This window comes from Salvelinus fontinalis, chromosome 3 (genome assembly GCF_029448725.1).
Source record: "Salvelinus fontinalis isolate EN_2023a chromosome 3, ASM2944872v1, whole genome shotgun sequence".
In the NCBI taxonomy this organism is placed as follows: domain Eukaryota; kingdom Metazoa; phylum Chordata; class Actinopteri; order Salmoniformes; family Salmonidae; genus Salvelinus; species Salvelinus fontinalis.
The window spans coordinates 13,167,924-13,191,058 of NC_074667.1; the positions used below are offsets into that span (position 1 = coordinate 13,167,924).

Below are 23,135 nucleotides of genomic sequence, written 5' to 3' on the forward strand. Positions count from 1 at the left end.
AAAACTAACAAAACAAGAAAACGATCGTGAAGCTAAATAACGATGTGCACACACAGGCTACAAACGTATCACATAGACAATTACCCACATCACATGAAAGCCTATGGCTACCCTAAATATGGCTCCCAATCAGAGACAACAGAAATCAGCTGTCTCTAATTGGGAACTCATTCAGGCAACCATAGACTCTCCTAAACAACTAAACCAACATAGACAAATGTACTACACACAAACCCATACAATACACCCAACACCCCCTTTACCATATAATCACCCAAAACCGACAAAACACAAACATTCCCCATGTCACACCCTGACCTAACTAAAATAATAAATAAAACAAAGAATACAAAGGCCAGGGCGTGACAGTTATAAGTGAAATAATCTGTCTGTAAACAATTCTTGGAAAAATGACTTGTGTCATGCACAAAGTAGATGTCTTAACCGACTTGCCAAAACTATAGTTTGTTAACAAGAAATTAGTGGAGTGGTTGAAAAACGGGTTTTAATGACTCCAACCTAAGTGTATGTAAACTTGCGACTTCAACTGTACATGTCGTTGCGACGTGCACGATCATGAGCAGTCATTGTAGGCTATAAGTTCATCTCCCCTGTGAGCCCAGGCTGACTTGGCTTTGCTGTACCGCAGGCTAAGCCTGCGAGAAACCTTCCTACCAAAGATTGCGCCATGTCCATTACAATGTATAAAAACGCATATCAGCTATCTTTCAATAGTTAACCATATTCCTGGAACGTCATCTTATAATTTCATCTATTTATAAGGTGGATTTGCGGCCGCAATTTATGAACGATGCCAAAACTTTGTGGATAACAATATATGGCGAAGTCAAAGATAGGGCAGTGGTTTCCATCTGTGGCAAACTTTTCCCTAAATCAATGCTTATGACAAATCCAGCTCCAGAACCAGCCATAGAGCCAGCTGGCTAATCTTTTGAATATGATGTAGTAAAAAAAATCTATAAAACAAAATGCAACACCATAACATTAGTTAGTTAGACAAGGTTAGCAAGATAGCTAGATAAGGTTAGCATGCTAACTAGCCACACTGACAGCTGTCAGTGCCCTATTTGTTGATGTTTATCAACTCCATGAGGAAAATACCACAACCAATGCGTGAATATGTATAAGTAACCTTCGTCTTGCGCAGGTGTTGCAGATCTGCCCCAAGGACATGCGGGCGGACATTTGCGTCCATCTTAACAGAAAGGTGTTCAAGGAGCACCCAGCCTTCCGACTGGCGAGCGACGGGTGCCTACGGGCCCTGGCCATGGAGTTCCAGACCATCCACAGTGCCCCCGGAGACCTCATCTACCACGCGGGCGAAAGCGTAGACAGCCTCTGCTTTGTGGTGTCCGGGTCCTTGGAGGTCATCCAGGACGATGAGGTTGTGGCCATATTAGGTGAGGGTTTATTTATTCTTAATTTTTAAACCTTAATTCATCCAGGAAGTGCCATTGAGGCTAGAAGACAAGAGGGAGACATGGCCAAGAGGCCATCTTTGGTATCTGTATGTATAGTCAAAATCTGACACTCGAAAACAATTGCATACTAAAATGGTGTGTTTTCATGTCCATATTACGCTCTGTGACCTTTAAATGCATAGAGCACTGATGGACCTGGATTATTGCTCATTTGGTGAAATTGAGGTCAGAGTAAAGTGGATTATGCTGAAAAACATTTGTTTCCTGTTTGTGTACACCTGACTGTAAGGTATTGCATCACATTAGTATTCAAGACGACACTAGAGACTCTGATTTCTGAGATCCACCCCTTGATGTGGGTTCACGTCTGCTGCTTTAAAGCGTAAACCAGCCTCAAAGTAGCAAATGACATCTGTGCTTCTTTTTAATGAAAAGTGAATAAAAGCGTTCCTATTCTCTATACAATCTGTTCAGGAAGTATGCTCAAACTCTATTTTTATGCATTAAGTCGTTTTTTGATAAGAGCCGTGACAATATCTATGCAACTCCTTAGGGCGATTCTCGTGAAGCCGTTATTATGCGGAAACTAATGTTGTGAAAATTAGCAGTGTCCAAGCAAACAGTAGTAGTCCTAACTGTAATAAACAAAATCAGCTTTGTGTGAATCTCGGGAGGTGACGTACAGATGTAGGATCTTAATTTGATCCAGTTTGCTACAGCAGGAAAATAATGCTGCAGAAACAGGAAATGTGAATTATTATGTAGATTATGATGGGAAAACATGTGTAGGGGTTGATACAAATCCACTCTGAAAATTGAGTCTGAAATTTCAAAGTGGAAATTACAAACTTCAGGAGCCTTTTTTAAACCTCATGCTACAAGTTAAAAATATCCGCATTGCAGGAAAGTTCTCCTGCAACAGGATGGTCAAACAGGGCGGCAGGTAGCCTAGTGGTTAGAGTGTTGAGCCAGTAACCGAAAAGTAAAAAAAACTGTTTATGTGCTCTTGAGCAATGCACTTAAACATAATTTGCACCAGGGGCACCTATGTCTGACCCTGTAAAAACAACACATTTCACTGCAGCTATCCGGTATACAATATGTAACAATAAAACAAATAATAAAAATTAAGATCCTACATCTGTTATGTTTAACCACATGAGAAGTCAAATGAAGACAAAAGGACACTTTCTGAAATGATACTTTGAGACAGGGACCTGATGTGAAGAGAACTTGGTCACACTTTCCTTTAAAAGGCACTGTAAGTGTACAGCAGGGTTCTCCAACCTTTTCTAGCATGAGAACTACTTTTTATTTTTTATTACTACATCAAAAATGGAAATAAATGAAAAACAACATTGCAATGTTGCGTCATCACAATATTTTGCCTTACAATATTAAATCGGACAAAAATGGATTACATAATAGCTGTATTAACCATATTTTCTCATCTCACTTTAAAATGATTTTTTTCACAATTGTTTAAACATATTCAAAATTAGCCCTTCCAATCAGGTGCGCTCCAGTAATCCTTGTCATGCACGCTCCTCGTGATAGAATGAATGTCTTTATTCTCTTCACAAACTGCAAATTCATCATGCATTTCCATGGCTTGACATAAAGTAATTGAACACCAGAATAATAAAGATATTTTTGTTTTTAACTGATACATCAAGTCAATTGATTAAGGCATAATTCTAATGTCTGTCACGCTCTGACCATAGTAAGCTGTTTTTTCTCTGTTGGTTGGGGCGTGATAGTGACTTGGGTGGGTCATCTAGGTGTTTTTGTATTTCTATGGTGGCCTGATGTGGTTCCCAATCAGAGGCAGCTGTTTATCATTGTCTCTGATTGGGGATCATATTTAGTTTGTGGGATCTTGTCTACAATAAGTTGCCTTTGTGCACTCCAGTAGATTCACGTTTCGTTTGTTCTTTGTTGTTTTGTTTTGTGAGTTTCTCTTTATTAAAATTATGTGGAACTCTATGCACGCTGCGCCTTGGTCTTACTCATACGACGAACGTGACAGAAGATCCCACCAACAAAGGACCAAGCATCGTGCCCAGGAGGAGGAAGTATCCTGGACTTGGGAGGAAATCCTGGCAGGACAGGATCGCCTTCCTTGGCGGGAGTCGCCTAGGAGCATGAGAGGACAGCAACGACGTCGGGGAGATGGGAGATGGGTTAAGAAAATGACATAAGTTTTGATACTTTAAACACTTCCGGGTCCGTTTTTCTTCTTTATTGCCATGTTATAACCAGCAGCACACAGCAATGCAGACCATATTTGCTTTTATGAGAGATTTGCATTCAGAAATGCAAGCTGCCTCACTTTCGAGGGGCTGATCCCGTTTTTTCGGGGAGGAAGGAAGGCCACAGAAACCCCAAGAAAATGTTTTGGGGGGGCACATGGAGCAGTCGGCGGAGCCGAGGAGTGAACCAGAGCCAGTCAGGGAGTCGAGTGAGGAGCTTGACGCAAGATTCCGGGAGAGGTGCTGGCGTTGAGAGCGCTGCAGAGCGGGCGTGCTGAGGTGCGTGTCATCAGCCCGATGCCACCTGTACCGGTCCCACGCATCAGGTCTCCAGTGCGCCTTCACAGCCCAGTGCGCCTTCCCGCACTTGCCGGACTGGAGTGAGCATCCAGTAAGGAAGGGTTGTGCCAGCTCTGCGCTCTAGACCTCCAGTGCGCCTCCACAGTCCAGTACGTCCTGTGCCTCCTCTCCGCACTCGCCCTGAGGTGTGTCATCAGCCCGGTGCCACCTGTACCGGTCCCACGCATCAGGTCTTCAGTGCGCCTCCACAGTCCAGTACGTCCTGTGCCTCTTCCCCGCACTCGCCCTGAGGTGCGTGTTATCAGCCCGGTGCCACCTGTACCGGTGCCACCTGTATCGGTCCCACGCAACAGGCCTCCAGTGCGCCTCCACAGTCCAGAGCTTCCGGCGACAGTTCCCAGTCCGGAGCTTCCCGGCGACAGTTTCCAGTCCGGAGCTTCCCTGCGACAGTTCCCAGTCCGGAGCTTCCCGGCGACAGTTCCCAGTCCGGAGCTTCCCGGCGACAGCTCCCAGTCCGGAGCTTCCCGGCGACAGTTCCCAGTCCGGATACCCCGGCGACAGTTCCCAGTCCGGATACCCCGGCGACGTTTCACAGTCCGGAACCTCCGGCGACGTTTCACAGTCCGGAACCTCCGGCGACGTTTCACAGTCCGGAACCTCCGGGGACGGTCCACAGTCCGGAACCTCCGGCGACGGTCCACAGTCCGGAACCCCCTGAGACGGTCCACAGTCCGGAACCCCCTGAGACGGTCCACAGTCCGGAACCCCCTGAGACGGTCCACAGTCCGGAACCCCCTGAGACGGTCCACAGTCCGGAACCCCCTGAGACGGTCCACAGTCCCGAACCTCCTGAGACGGTCCATAGTCCGGAACCTCCGGCGACGGTCCCCAGTCCGGAGCCTCCGGCGACGGTCCCCAGTCCGGAGCCTCCGGCGACGGTCCCCAGTCCGGAGCCTCCGGCGACGGTCCCCAGTCCGGAGCCTCCGGCGACGGTCCCCAGTCCGGAGCCTCCGGCGACGGTCCCCAGTCCGGAGCCTCCGGCGACGGTCCCCAGTCCGGAGCCTCCGGCCACGGTCCGGAGCCTTCAGCAGGGGTTCTCAATCCGGAGCCTCCGGTGACGATCCACGGTCCGGTGCCTCCAGCGACAACCCACGGTCCGGAGCTTGCGGCGATGATCCCCGCACCAGAGCCGCCATGGAGGAAGACGTATATGCGAGCGGAGTGGGTACTTCATCCCGCACCGGAGCCGCCCTCGACGCCCTGCATCATCCATCATAGATTCCGACCCGGACCCTCCACGATTGAGTCAGGTTTTGCGGTCGGAGTCCACACCTTTGGTGGGTACTGTCACGCCATGACCATAGTAAGCTGTTTTTTCTCTGTTGGTTGGGGCGTGATAGTGACTTGGGTGGGTCATCTAGGTGTTTTTGTATTTCTATGGTGGCCTGATATAGTTCCCAATCAGAGGCAGCTGTTTATCGTTGTCTCTGATTGGGGATCATATTTAGGTAGCCATTTCCTCATTTGTGTTTGTGGGATCTTGTCTACAGTAAGTTGCCTTTGTGCACTCCAGTAGTTTCACATTTCGTTTGTTCTTTGTTGTTTTGTTTTGTGAGTTTCTCTTTAAAACTATGTGGAACTCTATGCACGCTGCTCCTTGGTCTTACTCATACGACGAACGTGACAATGTCATATATAATTATATGGTCACTTGTTTAAACTGTACTTTGCTAACACTATAAAAGCAATATGAACTAGAGGAGACCATGGCATGTGTTCATCAGTTTACATTGTGTTACTTTCGTCCCACCCGTCTCTCCTGTAACTTCTCCCGGGCTAAAACGCAAGTCTAGCTAGCATGATACTTGAAACCTATGCTGTCATTTAGTCACTAGATGGCTTAAGAAAATGACATGTTTTGATACTTTAAACACTTCCGGGTCCGTTTTTCTTCTTTATTGCCATGTTATAACCAGCAGCACACAGCAATGCAGACCATATTTGCTTTTATGAGAGATGTGCATTCAGAAATGCAAGCTGCCTCACTTTCGAGGGGCTGATGCCGTTTTTTCTCTTAGTAACTATTTGTCCCGTTTTCGAGAAGACCCTCTCAGAGGGAACGGATATGGCCACTATGCAGTCTCCCTCCCATGACTTTAGTAAACCATGGGTAGACAGAGGCCTTGTTCTTCCACCAGCTCAGAGGATCTGGGCTCCTCCAAATAGGATCGGACCTCCATTATGGCATCTGCTGAGGGATTCCTTCGTGCTGCAGCCCCAGTTGCTCTCTCGTCAAACAGCATCCAAACAGCAGACGTTTGTGGCACTACTGCAGGTGCTTCTGCTCCATCTGATCCCTCTTCTTCCTATTGCCCTGGTGTCTGAGCCAGCTGACTGCTGGGGCTGTCCCTCCCTTTTGATGAGGTTATTCTTTGAAGAGCCTCATCAATCGCTCTGGCATCAATCGCTCTGGCATCAATCGCTCTGGCACACTACTGTGTAAGTGCAGCAGTTTCTGATAGCACGTGATTATATTCCATTCTGTGGAACGTTCTGTCCATTGATGAACATAGGGTGTCCATCAACTCTGTCACATGTCCTCTGGTGGTTGGCTGTGATTCGCTGCAGACCCTTACACAGTAGTGTCATTTTTGAGACTGTCACATAGCTGAAAAGAGAGAACGTTAACTTATTAGATCAGGTTCATGTTTTGTCTACTGATACTACATTCTCATCTACTGCTCATATACATATATAATACTGGATTAAATAATGATGTAGTAATAACTCCTTACTGTACCTCTCTCCACTGGACTCCACAGTGACCTGCTCAAAGGGTTCCAGGACTCTGCACACCTCCTCCACCACCTCCCATTCCTCTTGGGTCAGAGCATCAACAGGTGCATTGACAATGGCCAGGGTAGAGATGATGGCATCCTTTGACTCAAGAAACCGCTTCAACATATAACATGTTGAATTCCACCTTGTAGTGCAGTCTTGTTTAGGCCTCAGCTCAGGCATCCCCATCTGGCATTGTGTAGACTTTCGTTTTTCATCATCTACTGTGCTCCTGTGGAAGTATTCCACAGCTGTTTTCACTTTGTCCACAGTGGGCGTCATCACCTTCAGAGCATCTCTTACAATCAGGTTGATTGTGTGGGCAAGACTTGGATGATGGGTCCATTTTAAAATGTTCATGGCATTGGTTATGTTAGCTGCATTGTCGTTAACACATCAGACCACTTTTCCATCTACTTTCCATTCTCTCTCTGGCCACTCTCAACAGTTCCTCTGCCAAGTTCTCTGAGGTGTGTCTGTCGCTGAACTCAAAGCAGTCCAGAAGACAGCTAGACATAAAAAAAATCTTCAATGAAGTGGCATGTAACCGACATGTAAGAAGTGGTTACCCTTGATGTCCAGCAGTCAGTGAGTGGTAAGGCAAACTGCAGTAGCTTTTTGGACTCTTTCCCGCACTGAAGCCTGTGTGCTCTCGTACAGTTTAGGAATAAGTGATTTTGAAAGGGTTTTCCTACTTGGAATTGTGTACATTGGATTTAGACTATTGCTATAATTTCTAAAACCTCTGTCCTCCATGATCGAAAACCGGTGGCAATCATTTTAACCAATGCCATATCAATTTGGCCTTGTTTTGCTACAGACATAGACGTTTGGCATAAACTGGTCCATAGAAGACTGCGTTGCTGTGGGTCGTGGAGTAGGCCTACTTGACTGAGTGGATGCTGGCTCCACCACTATCACTAGCAGGCCCGCTAGTTTCTCAAAGCTCCGCTACAGCTAGCTTCACAGTTGGGTGCACAGTTCGCATATGCCGGTGTAGGTTGTGCGTAGAACCAGCTTTATATGAGATTTTGTTTTGGCAAATTCTACACTGTCCTCTAACATCGTCTACATTATTAAAATGCATCCAAATGCTACTGTGCTTCTGACTAATTTTCCAGCTGTTGTTTTCACAGCTGTCCTTCCTCTCTCTCCTCGGCTGCTAAGTGTGTGACTGTGAGTGAGTTGGCTCGGCCCTCCCTCACGCATCTTTGGTTCATTGGTTGACACTGCGTGTCTGATTGACAGGAACAACAGGTGAGGCTGTTAGTCTGAGCAGACAGTCAGAACGAATGTGTGCGCTTGAGCATTTAGGCCTATATTATTTTATTTCTTTTTTCGTACTTTGAATTAGTTCATTCTATTCATTTAAATCTTTTTAGAAATAGATTCGGCTCTTCTGAAATGCGAGCCGGCTCCCAACGTTCACCTACAAGAGCCGGCTCTTAGAGCCGACTCGTTCGCGAACGACCCATCACTACTACGGAGTGATAGATAAACGTGCGCATCAATCAGACAGACGGGTAAAATCGCTGGAAATGAATTGGAGATATTGTGTTACGTTTGTCCTTTTAAGCCAATATTGGGTAACCAGGGGTGGGATAATGTAAATGTGGCTTTGATTGGATAGTAGCTGGGGGCTTTATGTTTATGATAGGTTGCGATGGAACTCATTGCACTCATTACAGGCAGCTTTGCACTCATGAACACTTTGCTTTCAATTTAGCTACTTGGGTCATCCCAGACTGGCTGCACAGGTTTTGTTCTATCCCAACACTACCGCACCAAATCCCAACCACAAGGGCTTGTTGATTAGTTGATTAGGTAAATCAGGTATTATAGTTTTGGGCTAGGAGAAATTGTTTCAGTTTAGGGAGGTCCCGGACCAGATTTGAAACCCCTGCTCTATTACAATTGAGCTAAAGTTTTTCAGCTTAGCCGCTTACTATATAGGAACAAACATGCCATATTTGTGTCAACCTGTAGTGGTTGAAATTATTTTCAAATGCTTGTGTGATATAAGCATTTTTTTTTAAATAATGGTTTTGCAGGTGTTATGCTGTGTTCATGTAGTGTCTTCCAAATAGACTTACAACACAGAGAACCTTCTTTTTTTGTTCCTTCAGACAAAGTGGGGGAGGAGACGGGGCACTCTTGAGTCAGACCTCTGACAGATGCATGATGGTCTGATAACTCATCCTCACAGAGATTAGCTGTGTCACTGTGACAGAAAAACGCTGGTAGGAAGTGGGATGATGAATTTACAATACTCTAGGGCTGCTCTCTGCATCCTTTCAGTGATTGTTTTTTCCTCCAAATCGTCAAGCGAGAAGACTGGTTATCACGATGGAGCTCATATTTACGCGAGGGATAAATATTTGGATTGCTCTCTCCCTCTAGTTGGGACTTAACTTTTAAGAAATGAGCAGGAGAATATCCCGCACTAAGGGGGTCTTCACGAGACTTTTTCACTAGACTTTTTGCAGAAATACACTCAGCTACACATATACCGGAATGTAAACTTGCGAACTTGTCACGTTTTGACTGCTACCTCCGGAGGTAGCACGTGACACTCTCCCAACAGTTGCCCCCCTCTAAGCACTGTAATGTAAACAGAATTGTCTCGTTGAGCCAACACTTACAGTAAAATTGTAATAGCAATGTTTTTGAAACGGCTGAAATGTACATACATTTTCTTTCTCTTTTTTTTACACTTGTTTTATCTGGGGTTTTTTACCTGAAATTGTAGTAACAGCCGTAGCTTTAAATCTCAACAGTGTTTTTTTTTTTTTGCTTGACTGCACCGAGGTCCAGGCAAGAAGTAACGCCCCAGGGAATTATCATTTTCAGTTGCAATTTGCTTTTACTTCATATACATTGGGGAGAACAAGTATTTGATACACTGCTGATTTTGCAGGTTTTCCTACTTACAAAGCATGTAGAGGTCTGTAATTTTTTATCATAGATACACTTCAACTGTGAGAGACGGAATCTAAAAAAATCTAAAAATCCAGAAAATCACATTGTATGATTTTTAAGTAATTAATTTGCATTTTATTGCATGACATAAGTATTTGATCACCTACCAACCAGTAAGAATTCCGGCTCTCACAGACCTGTTAGTTTTTCTTTAAGAAGCCCTCCTGTTCTCCACTCATTACCTGTATTAACTGCTCCTGTTTGAACTCGTTACCTGTATAAAAGACACCTGTCCACACACTCAATCAAACAGACTTCAACCTCTCCACAATGGCCAAGACCAGAGAGCTGTGTAAGGACATCAGGGATAAAATTGTAGACCTGCACAAGGCTGGGATGGGCTATCGGACAATAGGCAAGCAGCTTGGTGAGAAGGCAACAACTGTTGGCGCAATTATTAGAAAATGGAAGAAGTTCAAGATGACGGTCAATCACCCTCGGTCTGGGGCTCCATGCAAGATCTCACCTCGTGGGGCATCAATGATCATGAGGAAGGTGAGGGATCAGCCCAGAACTACACGGCAGGACCTGGTCAATGACCTGAAGAGAGCTGGGACCACAGTCTCAAAGAAAACCATTAGTAACACACTACGCCGTCATGGATTAAAATCCTGCAGCGCACTCAAGGTCCCCCTGCTCAAGCCAGCGCATGTCCAGGCCCGTCTGAAGTTTGCCAATGACCATCTGGATGATCCAGAGGAGGAATGGGAGAAGGTCATGTGGTCTGATGAGACAAAAATAGAGCTTTTTGGTCTAAACTCCACTCGCCGTGTTTGGAGGAAGAAGAAAGATGAGTACAACCCCAAGAACACCATCCCAACCGTGAAGCATGGAGGTGGAAACATCATTCTTAGGGGATGCTTTTCTGCAAAGGGGACAGGACGACTGCACCGTATTGAGGGGAGGATGGATGGGGCCATGTATCGCGAGATCTTGGCCAACAACCTCCTTCCCTCAGTAAGAGCATTGAAGATGGGTCGTGGCTGGGTCTTCCAGCATGACAACGACCCGAAACACACAGCCAGGGCAACTAAGGAGTGGCTCCGTAAGAAGCATCTCAAGGTCCTGGAGTGGCCTAGCCAGTCTCCAGACCTGAACCCAATAAAAAATCTTTGGAGGGAGCTGAAAGTCCGTATTGCCCAGCGACAGCCCCGAAAACCTGAAGGATCTGGAGAAGGTCTGTATGGAGGAGTGGGCCAAAATCCCTGCTGCAGTGTGTGCAAGAACTACAGGAAATGTGTGTGCAAGTGTGTGCAAGAACTACAGGAAATGTATGATCTCTGTAATTGCAAACAAAGGTTTCTGTACCAAATATTAAGTTCTGCTTTTCTGATGTATCAAATACTTATGTCATGCAATAAAATGCAAATGAATTACTTAAAAATCATACAATCTCCCGGGTGGCGCAGTGGCTAGCTGCGTCACCAGAGACTCTGGGTTCGCGCCCAGGCTCTGTCGCAGCCGGCCGCGCCCGGGAGGTCCGTGGGGCGACGCACAATTGGCCTAGCGTCGTCAGGGTTAGGGAGGGTTTGGCCGGTAGGGATATCCTTGTCTCATCGCGCTCCAGCGACTCCTGTGGCGGGCCGGGCGCAGTGCGCGCCAACCGAGGGGGCCAGGTGCACGGTGTTTCCTCCGACACATTGGTGCGGCTGGCTTCTGGGTTGGATGCGCGCTGTGTTAAGAAGCAGTGCGGCTTGGTTGGGTTGTGCTTCGGAGGACGCATGGCTTTTGACCTTCATCTCTCCCGAGCCCGTACAGGAGTTGTAGCGATGAGACAAGATAGTAATTACTAGCGTTTGGATACCACGAAAATTGGGGAAAAAAGGGGGTAAATTTTAAAATTAAAAAAATTAAATTTCTGGATTTTTGTTTTAGATTCCGTCTCTCATAGTTGAAGTGTACTTATGATAAAAAATTACAGACCTCTACATGCTTTGTAAGTAGGAAAACCTTCAAAATCGGCAGTGTATCAAATACTTGTTCTCCCCACTGTAGGTGGTGGGCTGTTGCAAGCTATGATTTAGTTTTTGAAGTGTTCGAAACTCTGTCGAGGGAGGAGCTGGTTTTTACATATTGTGTATATGTATTTCTGTTGGTTGGTAATGTAAATTCTTGCACATTTAAAAACATTTCGAGCACTAAACTGTACACGAATGAAAACTTGTGTACTCTCTCTGCTGATCATGTCAGCCAATCACGTTGTCCGTATCTAAAGGTAGTAAACGACTATCCGACAAACTGCTATCAGGTAAAGCGTTTTTTGTAATCTAACTATTTAGTTATAGAAACACGATACCATCAATGAAAGCTGTAAAATTACTCCCAATTTCGAACACAGCAACATCGTTAATGTAGCTAGCTTGATAGTTAGCTAGCTAGTTACAACAATTAGACATGTTGCTAGCTAGCAGAAGCAGATAGCTTTATTACTAGCGAGCATGTCATTCTGAGATGAGGAGCATTTTAGCTATCAGTTTATTTCAAGTAATATTTAAGACTACAAAAATCTATAGGACTAGCAGTGTAAATCTAATACAGTCATCAAAGCAGGACCCACTAATTGAATTCATACTGATTAATAAGAAATGCCACATTACCCCTGTCAATAGTTGGAGGATGAATGCAGAGCACCCTGCCTCAGACTGTCAGGATGTTTATTTTCTAACTCACAAACTACATTCCTTTACTGTGATTTGTTTTATTCATTCTTGTCTCTCACTTTTGTCTCACATGATTCAATCAGCTCTCCTGTTTCCTGCTCTTAGAGATCAACCACATGCCATTCACCAAGCATGGGCTGATTCACTCACCTGTGAGGAGAACTATCCTACTGTAGTTTGAACTAGACTTGCTGTCACTATTTAGACGTTGAGACCGCATATGCATTTGCCTGTTGTCTTTACTTTGTGGGTTTTGTCTTACACAGTGTAGTGCATTTCAGAGTTAAAGAACACCAACTACAGATACACGTGCTTGTTTGAGCATCTCAGTTTAGATTCAGTTTAACAGGTGACAAATAGATTAATATTGTAACATGCAGTGTGGAGAATTCTATTGCCCCAGTCAGAAGCCCAGGCTTTCCCCATAGATGGTAGAGTTCTCGTCTCTGGACCATACAAGCTTTAGAGTGCATTCTGCTAAGGCACTTGTCTCTCTCTACATCCGTCAGCTACAGTTGAAGTCGGAAGTTTACATACATTTATGGTGGAGTCATTAAAACTCGTTTTTCAGCCACTCCACAAATTTCTTGTTAACAATTATAGTTTTGGAAGTTGGTTAGGACATCTACTTTGTGCATTAGAAGCTTCTGATAGGCTAATTGACATCATTTGAGTCAATTGGAGGTGTACCTGTGGATGTATTTCAAGGCCTACCTTCAAACTCAGTGCCTCTTTGCTTGACATCATGTGAAAATCAGCCAAGACTTCAGAAAAAAAATTGTAGATCTCCACAAGTCTGGTTTATCCTTGGGAGCAATTTCCAAACGTCTGTAGTTTGGAGTACGCAAGTAGTACGCAAGTATAAACACCATGGGAACACGCAGCTGTCATACTGCTCAGGAAGGAGACGCGTTCTGTCTCCTAGATATGAACGTACGTTGGTGCGAAAAGTGCAAATCAATCCCGGAACAACAGCAAAGGACCTTGTGAAGATGTAGGAGGAAACAGGTACAAAGTATCTATATCCACAGTAAAACGAGTCCTATATCGACATAACCTGAAAGGCCGCTCAGCAAGAAAGAAGCCACTGCTCCAAAACCGCCATAAAAAAGCCAGACTACGGTTTGCAACTACACATGGGGACAAAGATCGTACTTTTGGGACAAATGTCCTCTGGTCTGATGAAACAAAAATAGAACTGTTTGGCCATAATGACCATCGTTATGTTTGGAGGGAAAAGGGGGGAGGCTTGCAAGCCGAAGAACACCATCCCAACCGTGAAGCACGGGGGTGGCTGCATCATGTTGTGGGGGTGCTTTGCTGCAGGAGGGACTGGTGCACTTCACAAAATAGATGGCATCATGAGGAAAGAAAATTATGTGGATATATTGAAGCAACATCTCAAGACATCAGTCAGGAAGTTAAAGCTTGGTCACAAATGGGTCTTCCAAATGGAAAATGACCCCAAGCATACTTCCAAAGTTGTGGCAAAATGGCTTAAGGACAACAACGTCAAGGTATTGGAGAGGTCATCACAAAGCCCTGACCTCGATCATATAGAAAGTGTGTTGGCAGAACTGAAAAAGCGTGAGCGAGCAAGGAGGCCTACAAACCTGACTCAGTTATTCCAGCTCTGTCAGGAGGGATGGGCCAAACTTCACCCAACTTATTGTGGGAAGCTTGTGGAAGGCTACCCGAAACGTTTGACCCAAGTTAAACAATTTTAAAGGCAATGCTACCAAATACTAATTCAGTCCCTAAAGGCCTTCCCACGCTGTACGTCAAAATCTGTATTTTACCAGTTCTGACCCACTGGGAATGTGTTGAAAGAAATAAAAGCTGAAATAAATCATTATCTCTACTATTATTCGGACATTTCACATACTTAAAATAAAGTGGTGATCCTAACTGACCTAAGACAGGGAATGTTTACTATGATTAAATGTCAGGAATTGTGAAAAACTGAGAATAAATGTATTTGGCTAAGGTGTATGTAAACTTTCGACTTCAACTGTACATTGGTGACCAGGGTGGGATCCTTTCGATACGCCTATGGGGCCTGGGCACACAAATGCTCCTAGAGAGAAGGGGGAATACTGAAGCATGCCATGATGACAGTTCTACGGTCTCCATCAGAGGTCCAGACTTTTGGCATAGATGGTAAAGCTTAAATTTTTGGACTGCAACTGTAACAGTATAACTTTCGTCCGTCCCACATCGCGCCACAAAAGCCACAGCCCTTGCAGAGCAAGTGGAACAACTACTTCAGGTCTCAGAGCGAGTGATGTCACCCGATTGAAACGCTATTTGCGCGCGCCATTTCACATCGGTTACACAACATTGTAAGATTGTTACCTCCACGGCACTTGATGTACATTCATTGGTAGGTTACACTACATTTAGATACTTAAAATACTGCCTTAGACACCTTTGTTATTTGTCTCCGTACTCAATAAATGGTGAAACACTATTTGTAATGGTGGTCTTTGTTCATATGTACAGTATATGCATGAATCTTTGATTATGGAAAACATGTCTCACACTCATAGTTAGTAGAATAATGAATGGATTGGGAAGATTTTGGCATGGTCAACTTTTAGAAGATTAGTAGAAAAGTTAATCGCTTAAACCACCTAAATATACTGACGTTCACATAACATTTTAGTATTTGAAACAAACATTAATTTCTTATAAGCCTACAGGCTCTTTATCAGGTAGGCCTTCATTGTAAATCAGAATTTGTTCTTAACTGACTTGCCTAGTTAAATAAAAAACTTTTTTAAAAAACATCATCATCATACCTTATATTATTCCAATGCATCCAACATTATGCATGCCCACTATGGTATTGGGCAGCTGCTATTTGAGAACTCGTCTGGTTTAAGGAATCTTATTGCAGAGCACATTGTACAACTGTTTTTAGAGAAGATTGTATTGCAAGGTATGCTATAAGTGTAGGCTATGCTATATGTGTTTGGCTAATATGCATATGAAGCTGTCCTTTTTTAAAATCTCCATTCTAGCATACATCACACACATCTTTCTATCTACATGCTTTTATTTGGGTTTCTACGCACAGTAAAGGTTTCTTTAAGCCTGTAGCTAATTATATGAAATTAGACATGTAATCAGGCCAAAACCTGATTCGAAAATTGAATTCACTGACAGAGAGATAGCTAATGAAACACAAATTAGAATTTACAGTAGCTGGCTAGGCTAGTCAAACTGTAACATTGGCTAGCTTTCAATAAATTGGCTAAATGGTCAACGGAGTTACCTCTTCATATGATCAAGACAACTCGTATTGCATTTTGCAAGTGCACTTAAATAGATATTTATCTTATTTCAGTCTTTGAGGGCTATGTTCCTCTTCGTCAGACAGAAGCTCGTGTTTTCACCAGAGCTGTGTTTACATCGTAGATAGATGCAGGACATTGGCTGCCGTCATCACAAGGGGTATGTACGGGAGTTCTGATTTGGTTCCATGTTTAGCATTTCGGCAAATTTGCCTGAGCAGACAGAATGGTGAAATATACTCATGAGAAAATATGGCAAGAATTGAAGGTGCCAACAAATGTTATAGTCATCATAGAAATGTTTTACGGTCATATACAAATAATCTGATCATCCCTCAACGGGGATTGATCAAGTTCACGTTTTTCGGGTTTTGGCCAACCACCTAATATAATGGCTTCCATGATATTGATCAAATTAAGCCTGGTTTGTTCTAAGGTATTTTTAATATTGTAACGTCCTGACCAGAGTTCTTATGTGTTTTGCTTGTTTAGTGTTGGTCAGGACGTGAGCTGGGTGGGAATTCTATGTTGTGTGTCTAGTTCGTCTGTTTCCTGTCTTTGTGTTTTGTCTGCACCAGCTAGGACTGTGACGGTTAGTTTGTTTTGTCATTTTGTATAGTGTCTTGTTTTGTGTTAATTAAATCATGGAAAATTACCACGCTGCACATTGGTCCTCAGATCCTTCTCGCCTCTCCTCGTCTGAGGAGGAGGACGACTTAGACTGCCGTTACAGAACCACCCATCAAACTCGAACCAAGCAGCGTGAGTACGAGCAGCAGCGGCCCACTACACAGGAATCCTGGACATGGGAGAAAATTCTGGAGGGTAAAGGACACTGGGCTCTCGGGAAGAGATGGAGGCAGCTAAAGCCCAGGAGCGGTGGTATGAGGAGGCAGCACGGAAGCGTGGCTGGAAGCCCGTGAAGAAACCCCCAAAATGTCTGGGGGGGAGGCTAAAGGGTAGTGTGGCGAAGGTAGGTAGGAAACGTGCACCCACTTCCCATGCTTACCGTGGAGAGCGGAAGTACGGGCAGACACCGTGTTATGCAGAAGAGCGCACGGTGTCTCCTGTACGTGTGCATAGCCCGGTGCGGGTTATTCCACCTCCCCGCACTGGCCGGGCTAGATTGAGCATTGAGCCAAGTGCCATGAAGCCGGCTCTACATATCTGGCCTCCAGTACGTCTCCTCGGGCCGGTGTACATGGCACCAACCTTACGCATGGTGTCCCTGGTTCGCCAACACAGCCCAGTGCGGGTTATTCCACTTCCCCGCACTGGACGGGCTATGGGGAGCATTCAATCAGGTAAGGTTTGGCAGGCTCGGTGCTCAAGGGAGCCAGTACGCCTGCACGGTCCGGTATATCCGGCGCCAACTTCCCGCCCCAGCCCATTTCCTCCAGTTCCAGCACCCCGCACTCGCCTTATGTTGCGTGGCCCCAGCCCAGTACCACCAGTGCCTACACCACGCACCAGGCTTCCAGTGCGTCTCCAGAGGCCTGTTCCTCCTACACGCACTCTCCCTATGGTGCGTGTCTCCAGCCCAGTATCTCCAGTTCCGGCACCACGCACCAAGCCTCCTGTGCGTCTCCAGAGCCCTGTACGCACTGTTCCTTCTCCCTGCACTCGCCCTGAGGTGCGTGCCCTCAGCCCGGTACCTCCAGTTCCGGTACCACGCACCAGGCCTATAGTGCGCCTCGAGAGTCCAGTGTGCCCTGTTCCTGTTCCCCGCACTAGCCTTGAGGTGCGTGTCTCCAGTCCGGTACCACCAGTTCCGGCACCACGCACCAGGCCTAATGTGCGCCTCAGCAGGTCAGAGTCGGCCGTCTGCCCAACGCCGCCTGCACTGCTCGTCTGCCCAGCGCTGTCTGAGCCGCCTGCCTGCCCAGCACCATCTGAGCCATCCGTCTGCCCAGCGCCATCTGAGCCATCCGTCTGCTCAGCGCCATCTGAGCCGCCCGTCTGTCCCGAGCCATTAGAGCCGTCCGTCAGTCAGGAGCCGCCAGAGCCGTCCGTCAGTCAGGAGCCGCCAGAGCCGCCAGCCAGTCAGGAGCCGCCAGAGCCGCCAGCCAGTCAGGAGCCGCCAGAGCCGCCAGCCAGTCAGGAGCCGCCAGAGCCGCCAGCCAGTCAGGAGCCGCCAGAGCCGCCAGCCAGTCAGGAGCCGCCAGCCAGTCAGGAGCCGCCAGAGCCGCCAGCCAGTCAGGAGCCGCCAGAGCCGCCAGCCAGTCAGGAGCCGCCAGAGCCGCCAGCCAGTCAGAAGCTGCACTCCAGTCATGAGCTGCCCTACAGTCATGAGCTGCCCTACAGTCATGAGCTGCCCTACAGTCATGAGCTGCCCTACAGTCATGAGCTGCCCTACAGTCCGGAGCTGCCATTCAGTCCGGAGCTGCCATTCAGTCCGGAGCTGCCATTCAGTCCGGAGCTGCCATTCAGTCCTGAGCTACCTCTCTGTCCTGAGCTACCTCTCTGTCCTGAGCTACCTCTCTGTCCTGAGCTACCTCTCTGTCCTGAGCTACCTCTCTGTCCTGAGCTACCTCTCTGTCCTGAGCTACCTCTCTGTCCTGAGCTACCTCTCTGTCCTGAGCTACCTCCTAAATCATGTGGGGGACTTGGGGAGGATTCTTAGGCCGAGGTCGCGGGCGAGGGTCGCCACTCAAAGGACGCTAAGGAGGGGGACAAAGACAGTGGTGGAGTGGTGTCCTCGTCCTGCGCCGGAGCCGCCACCGCGGACAGATGCCCACCCAGGCCCTCCTCTTGAGTTTTAGGGGTGCGTTCGGAGTCCGCACCTCAGGAGGGGGGTACTGTAACGTCCTGACCAGAGTTCTTATGTGTTTTGCGTGTTTAGTGTTGGTCAGGACGTGAGCTGGGTGGGAATTCTATGTTGTGTGTCTAGTTCGTCTGTTTCCTGTCTTTGTGTTTTGTCTGCACCAGCTAGGACTGTGACGGTTAGTTTGTTTTGTCATTTTGTATAGTGTCTTGTTTTGTGTTAATTGAATCATGGAAAATTACCACGCTGCACATGGGTCCTCAGATCCTTCTCGCCTCTCCTCGTCTGAGGAGGAGGACGACTTAGACTGCCGTTACAAATATGGTAGCTAGTGTAAGCCTAAGAGCTCCTATCTAGCTACGGTTCAGCTAAACGTCAGCATTCCGCTTTAGCCAGCACGTTTGTATGAATACAGAAATGATTTGGTTTACTTAGCTAATGTTACCTAGCTGTGTAGCCAATATTATAATATGATTGATACTGTATGATAACGTTACTTAACTTTTATATTTGTATGGGAGCGGTAAACTTTCATTATTTATATGCTAACGTTACTTGATCATGAAGCATGTTAATGGTAGTTAGCAGGAGTTCGCTGTGCATTGTCAGCTAATTTAATGTGTACGGATGAGAAAATAAATCCTTTGTCCGCACATGCTTGTGGATTGTAGCATTATTCAACATTGTAGTTTGTTTTAGAAGAAAAGTTGCTCTGATTGTTAAATAGTTTGTGCTTACTGGCAAGTTCTAATGTGATATTTCCGGTATATTTGAGCTGTCGACCAATAATGTTGCATTGCCAGCCACAACGAAAGACAAGGCAAGGATGTAATGTGAATTGAAAAGTAGATATACTAACCCAATGGGAAGAGGATATTAACATAGTCTTATTGACACTGTGAATATTAACACTAGACCTATTCCCACTACGAGAGATGGAGAGTCTGAGGAGCTGATTGTCGAAAGATGAGTAACGTGTCATTAAAGCAATTTGTGCCAGATAAGGCTTGAGTCGATTAAATGTGACTTGTCATACCCATTTTTCACATATCCCCTCAAATATCATCCAAGGACAGAAAGTCTCCCAAAAAGCAAGCCATGGTGATATAATGACAAACTATTTGTCTGTTAATTAATCTAAAAGGAACATGAATTTAATTTTAAAATCAAAGTTTGTCAAATGTTTTCAGACCTCTAAAGTAATCTAATGTCAAGATGAAACCACGTGACAACGTCGTGTGTGTGTATACACATCCAGCTGTATTCCTCCACCCCAAATGAATGGAAAAGTCAAGCACAGAATGAAACCAGGAAATGAGAGTGCTTATCTTTTCCATGAACCAATATTGTGGGAGGTTATTTCATCTTGACATTACTTTCAAGGCCTGAAAACATCTGACAACTTTCCTTTATGAGTGAAATGTCCCATTAATGGAACAATCAGAAGTTGCTACATTCAGTTTTGGACGTATGTAACGACTTTCGTCGTTGGTTGAAGGAGAGGGGGACCAAAGCGCAGCGTGGTACGTTTCCATATTTATTGGAACACTTACTTTAACACGAACAAAACAATAAACAAAACGAAACCAACGACGCTACAGTCTTGAACGAGAGAACATAAAACACATGAACGCACGAACAGGAACAATCACCCACAAACAAACAGTGAGAAACAGCCTACCTTAATATGGTTCCCAATCAGAGACAATGACAAACACCTGCCTCTGATTGAGAACCATATTAGGCCAAACAATAAACCCAACATAGAAACACAAAACATAGAATGCCCACCCAGCTCACGTCCTGACCAACTAAACAAAGACTAAACAAAGGAAATAAGGTCAGGAACGTGACAACGTATAAATCAATGATATGTACCCATTTATTCTTGAAGAATATAACTTATAAATGCCTCATGAGCTTAGTTCAACTGTCACACCCAAAATATAAGCTTGTTTAAGTTCAATGTTTGTAAACAAAGTGAATCCAAACAAACACTATATAGCCTCTAACCATTGTTAAAACAATACTTGTTATATCGTGGACGGTCAGTCCTTGCATCCATAGCTTATCTATGAATTTGAGTGGTAACATTTCTCCAGCCCCATCTCTCAGATTTTTACCGAAACGGGAGGGGAGGTCACGTTGTTATTGTTTCTACAGCTGATTGACGCTTTAACTCTTGGATGTAAACTCCCCTAAAGTTGGGAGTAGCGTGGTTCTGGTACAGCTTCCAACCGCCATTTTCACTTATAAATCTATCTGTAGACACCGTACAGTCGGCTAAAGGCCTGCTTCTTGCGGTTGCGGGAGTATAAGTACCGTGCCGTCGCACTCTGACATGCCATATACCACTGGAGAGTTGAGAAACGTCCGTGCTGAAAGAAAGTATTCCAATTGCTCTTCGACAAACACAAATGGTTTTATTTCGAGTTTAATGAAAACAAACATTATTTGTAGATGTGAAACAACCACTTTGTGTGATCACAGACAGGCTAAATATTAAAGCTGAAGTTGTAACGAGTCGGCTGGTGTGTGAATGGCGTCTCTGCGTCTCTCAGAGGACACAGGGCAGAATATTTTCTGTCGGCAGTTCTATGAAATGGTTCCATATGGTGTCACTAAATACAGTATGATCATATCCATTTTACAGTTATAAGGTGAACTCTTAGTAGTCGTTTTTCTAAATTGGTTGTTACTAATATTAAGAAAGCATGTAAGTCATTTCAAGCCCTATTCATTAAGTTTGTTGAATAGGAAATAAATCATATAATATTTCATATTTTCATGTAATTGAACTTGTGTCTTCAAAAGTGAGTACACCTCAGCAATACATTTTTACTAGAAAAGGTGAGTTTTTTAAATCTTTCTTGGAGCATTACTACTTATTGTTTTTGGCCATACCCAAAAGTTATTATTTATTTAGGCGGAAATCTACATACATCTAACAGGCATTATGCAACATTTCCACATGCAAATAACCCTTAATGTTCAAACATCGTTAAAAGCTGTATACAGTTTGTGGTGAGTGAGTGACCGGTTGGTCCGAAACAGTAAACTTCAATCATAAATGTCATGTTTTTTAAATAAAAAGTACCCCCCCCCCCCCATCTATACTGAACAAAAATATAAACACAACATGCAACAATTTCAATGATTTTTACTGTTGGTTAGTATAAGGAAATCAGTCAATTGAAATAAATGCATTAGGCACAACAATGGGTAGGCCTGAGAGGGCATAGGTCCACCCACTTTGGAGCGGGTAGATCAAATCAAAGTTTATTTGTCACGTGCGCCAAATATAACAGGTATTACAACCTTACAGTGAAATGCTTACTTACAGGCTCTAACCAATAGTGCAAAAGGGTATTAGGTGAACAATAGGTAGGTAAAGAAATAAAACAACAGTAAAAAGACAGGCTATATACAGTAGCGAGGCTATAAAAGTAGCGAGGCTACATTCAGACACTGGTTAGTCAGGCTGATTGAGGTAGTATGTACATGTAGATATGGTTAAAGTGACTATGCATATATGATGAACAGAGAGTAGCAGTAGCGTAAAAGAGGGGGGTGGTGGGTGGGACACAATGCAGATAGCCCGGTTAGCCAATATGTGGGAGCACTGATTGGTCGGCCCAATTGAGGTAGTATGTACATGAATGTATAGTTAAAGTGACTATGTATATATGATAAACAGAGAGTAGCAGCAGCGTAAAAAAGAAGGGTTCGGGGGGCACACAATGCAAATAGTCCGGGTATCCATTTGATTACCTGTTCAGGAGTCTTATGGCTTGGGGGTAAAAACTGTTGAGAAGCCTTTTTGTCCTAGACTTGGCACTCCGGTACCGCTTGCCATGCGGTAGTAGAGAGAACAGTCTATGACTGGGGTGGCTGGGGTCTTTGACAATTTTTAGGGCCTTCCTCTGACACCGCCTGGTGTAGAGGTCCTGGATGGCAGGCAGCTTAGCCACAGTGATGTACTGGGCCGAAAGCACTACCCTCTGTAGTGCCTTGCGGTCAGAGGCAGAGCAATTGTTGTACCAGGCAGTGATGCAACCAGTCAGGATGCTCTCGATGTTGCAGCTGTAGAACCTTTTGAGGATCTCAGGACCCATGCCAAATCTTTTTAGTTTCCTGAGGGGGAATAGGCTTTGTCGTGCCCTCTTCACAACTGTCTTGGTGTGTTTGGACCATTCTAGTTTGTTGGTGATGTGGACACCAAGGAACTTGAAGCTCTCAACCTGCTCCACTACAGCCCTGTCGATGAGAATGGGGGCGTGCTCGTAGTCCACAATTATCTCCTTCGTCTTGTTTACGTTGAGGGATAGGTTGTTATTCTGGCACCACCCGGCCAGGTCTCTGACCTCCTCCCTATAGGCTGTCTCGTTATTGCCCGTGATCAGGCCTACCACTGTTGTGTCGTCTGCAAACGTAATGATGGTGTTGGAGTCATGCCTGGCCATGCAGTCGTGGGTGAACAGGGAGTACAGGAGGGGACTGAGAACGTGACATTGTGTTGTGTGACAGAACTGCACATTTTAGAGTGGCCTTTTATTGTCCAACACAAGCTGCACCTGTCAGGTGGATGGACTATCTTGGCAAAG

General features: G+C 45.3%; 1 protein-coding gene across 1 annotated transcript in view; it reads left to right on the forward strand.

Annotated features, from left to right (window-relative positions):
- The window catches only part of LOC129839299 (potassium voltage-gated channel subfamily H member 1-like), a 77,005-nt gene that overhangs the window by 32,801 nt on the left and 21,069 nt on the right, over positions 1-23,135 (forward strand). The window contains exon 10 of the mRNA XM_055906620.1: positions 1,169-1,421. Coding sequence (XP_055762595.1) covers positions 1,169-1,421 — 253 coding nt within the window. The remainder of the gene's footprint in view (positions 1-1,168; positions 1,422-23,135) is intronic.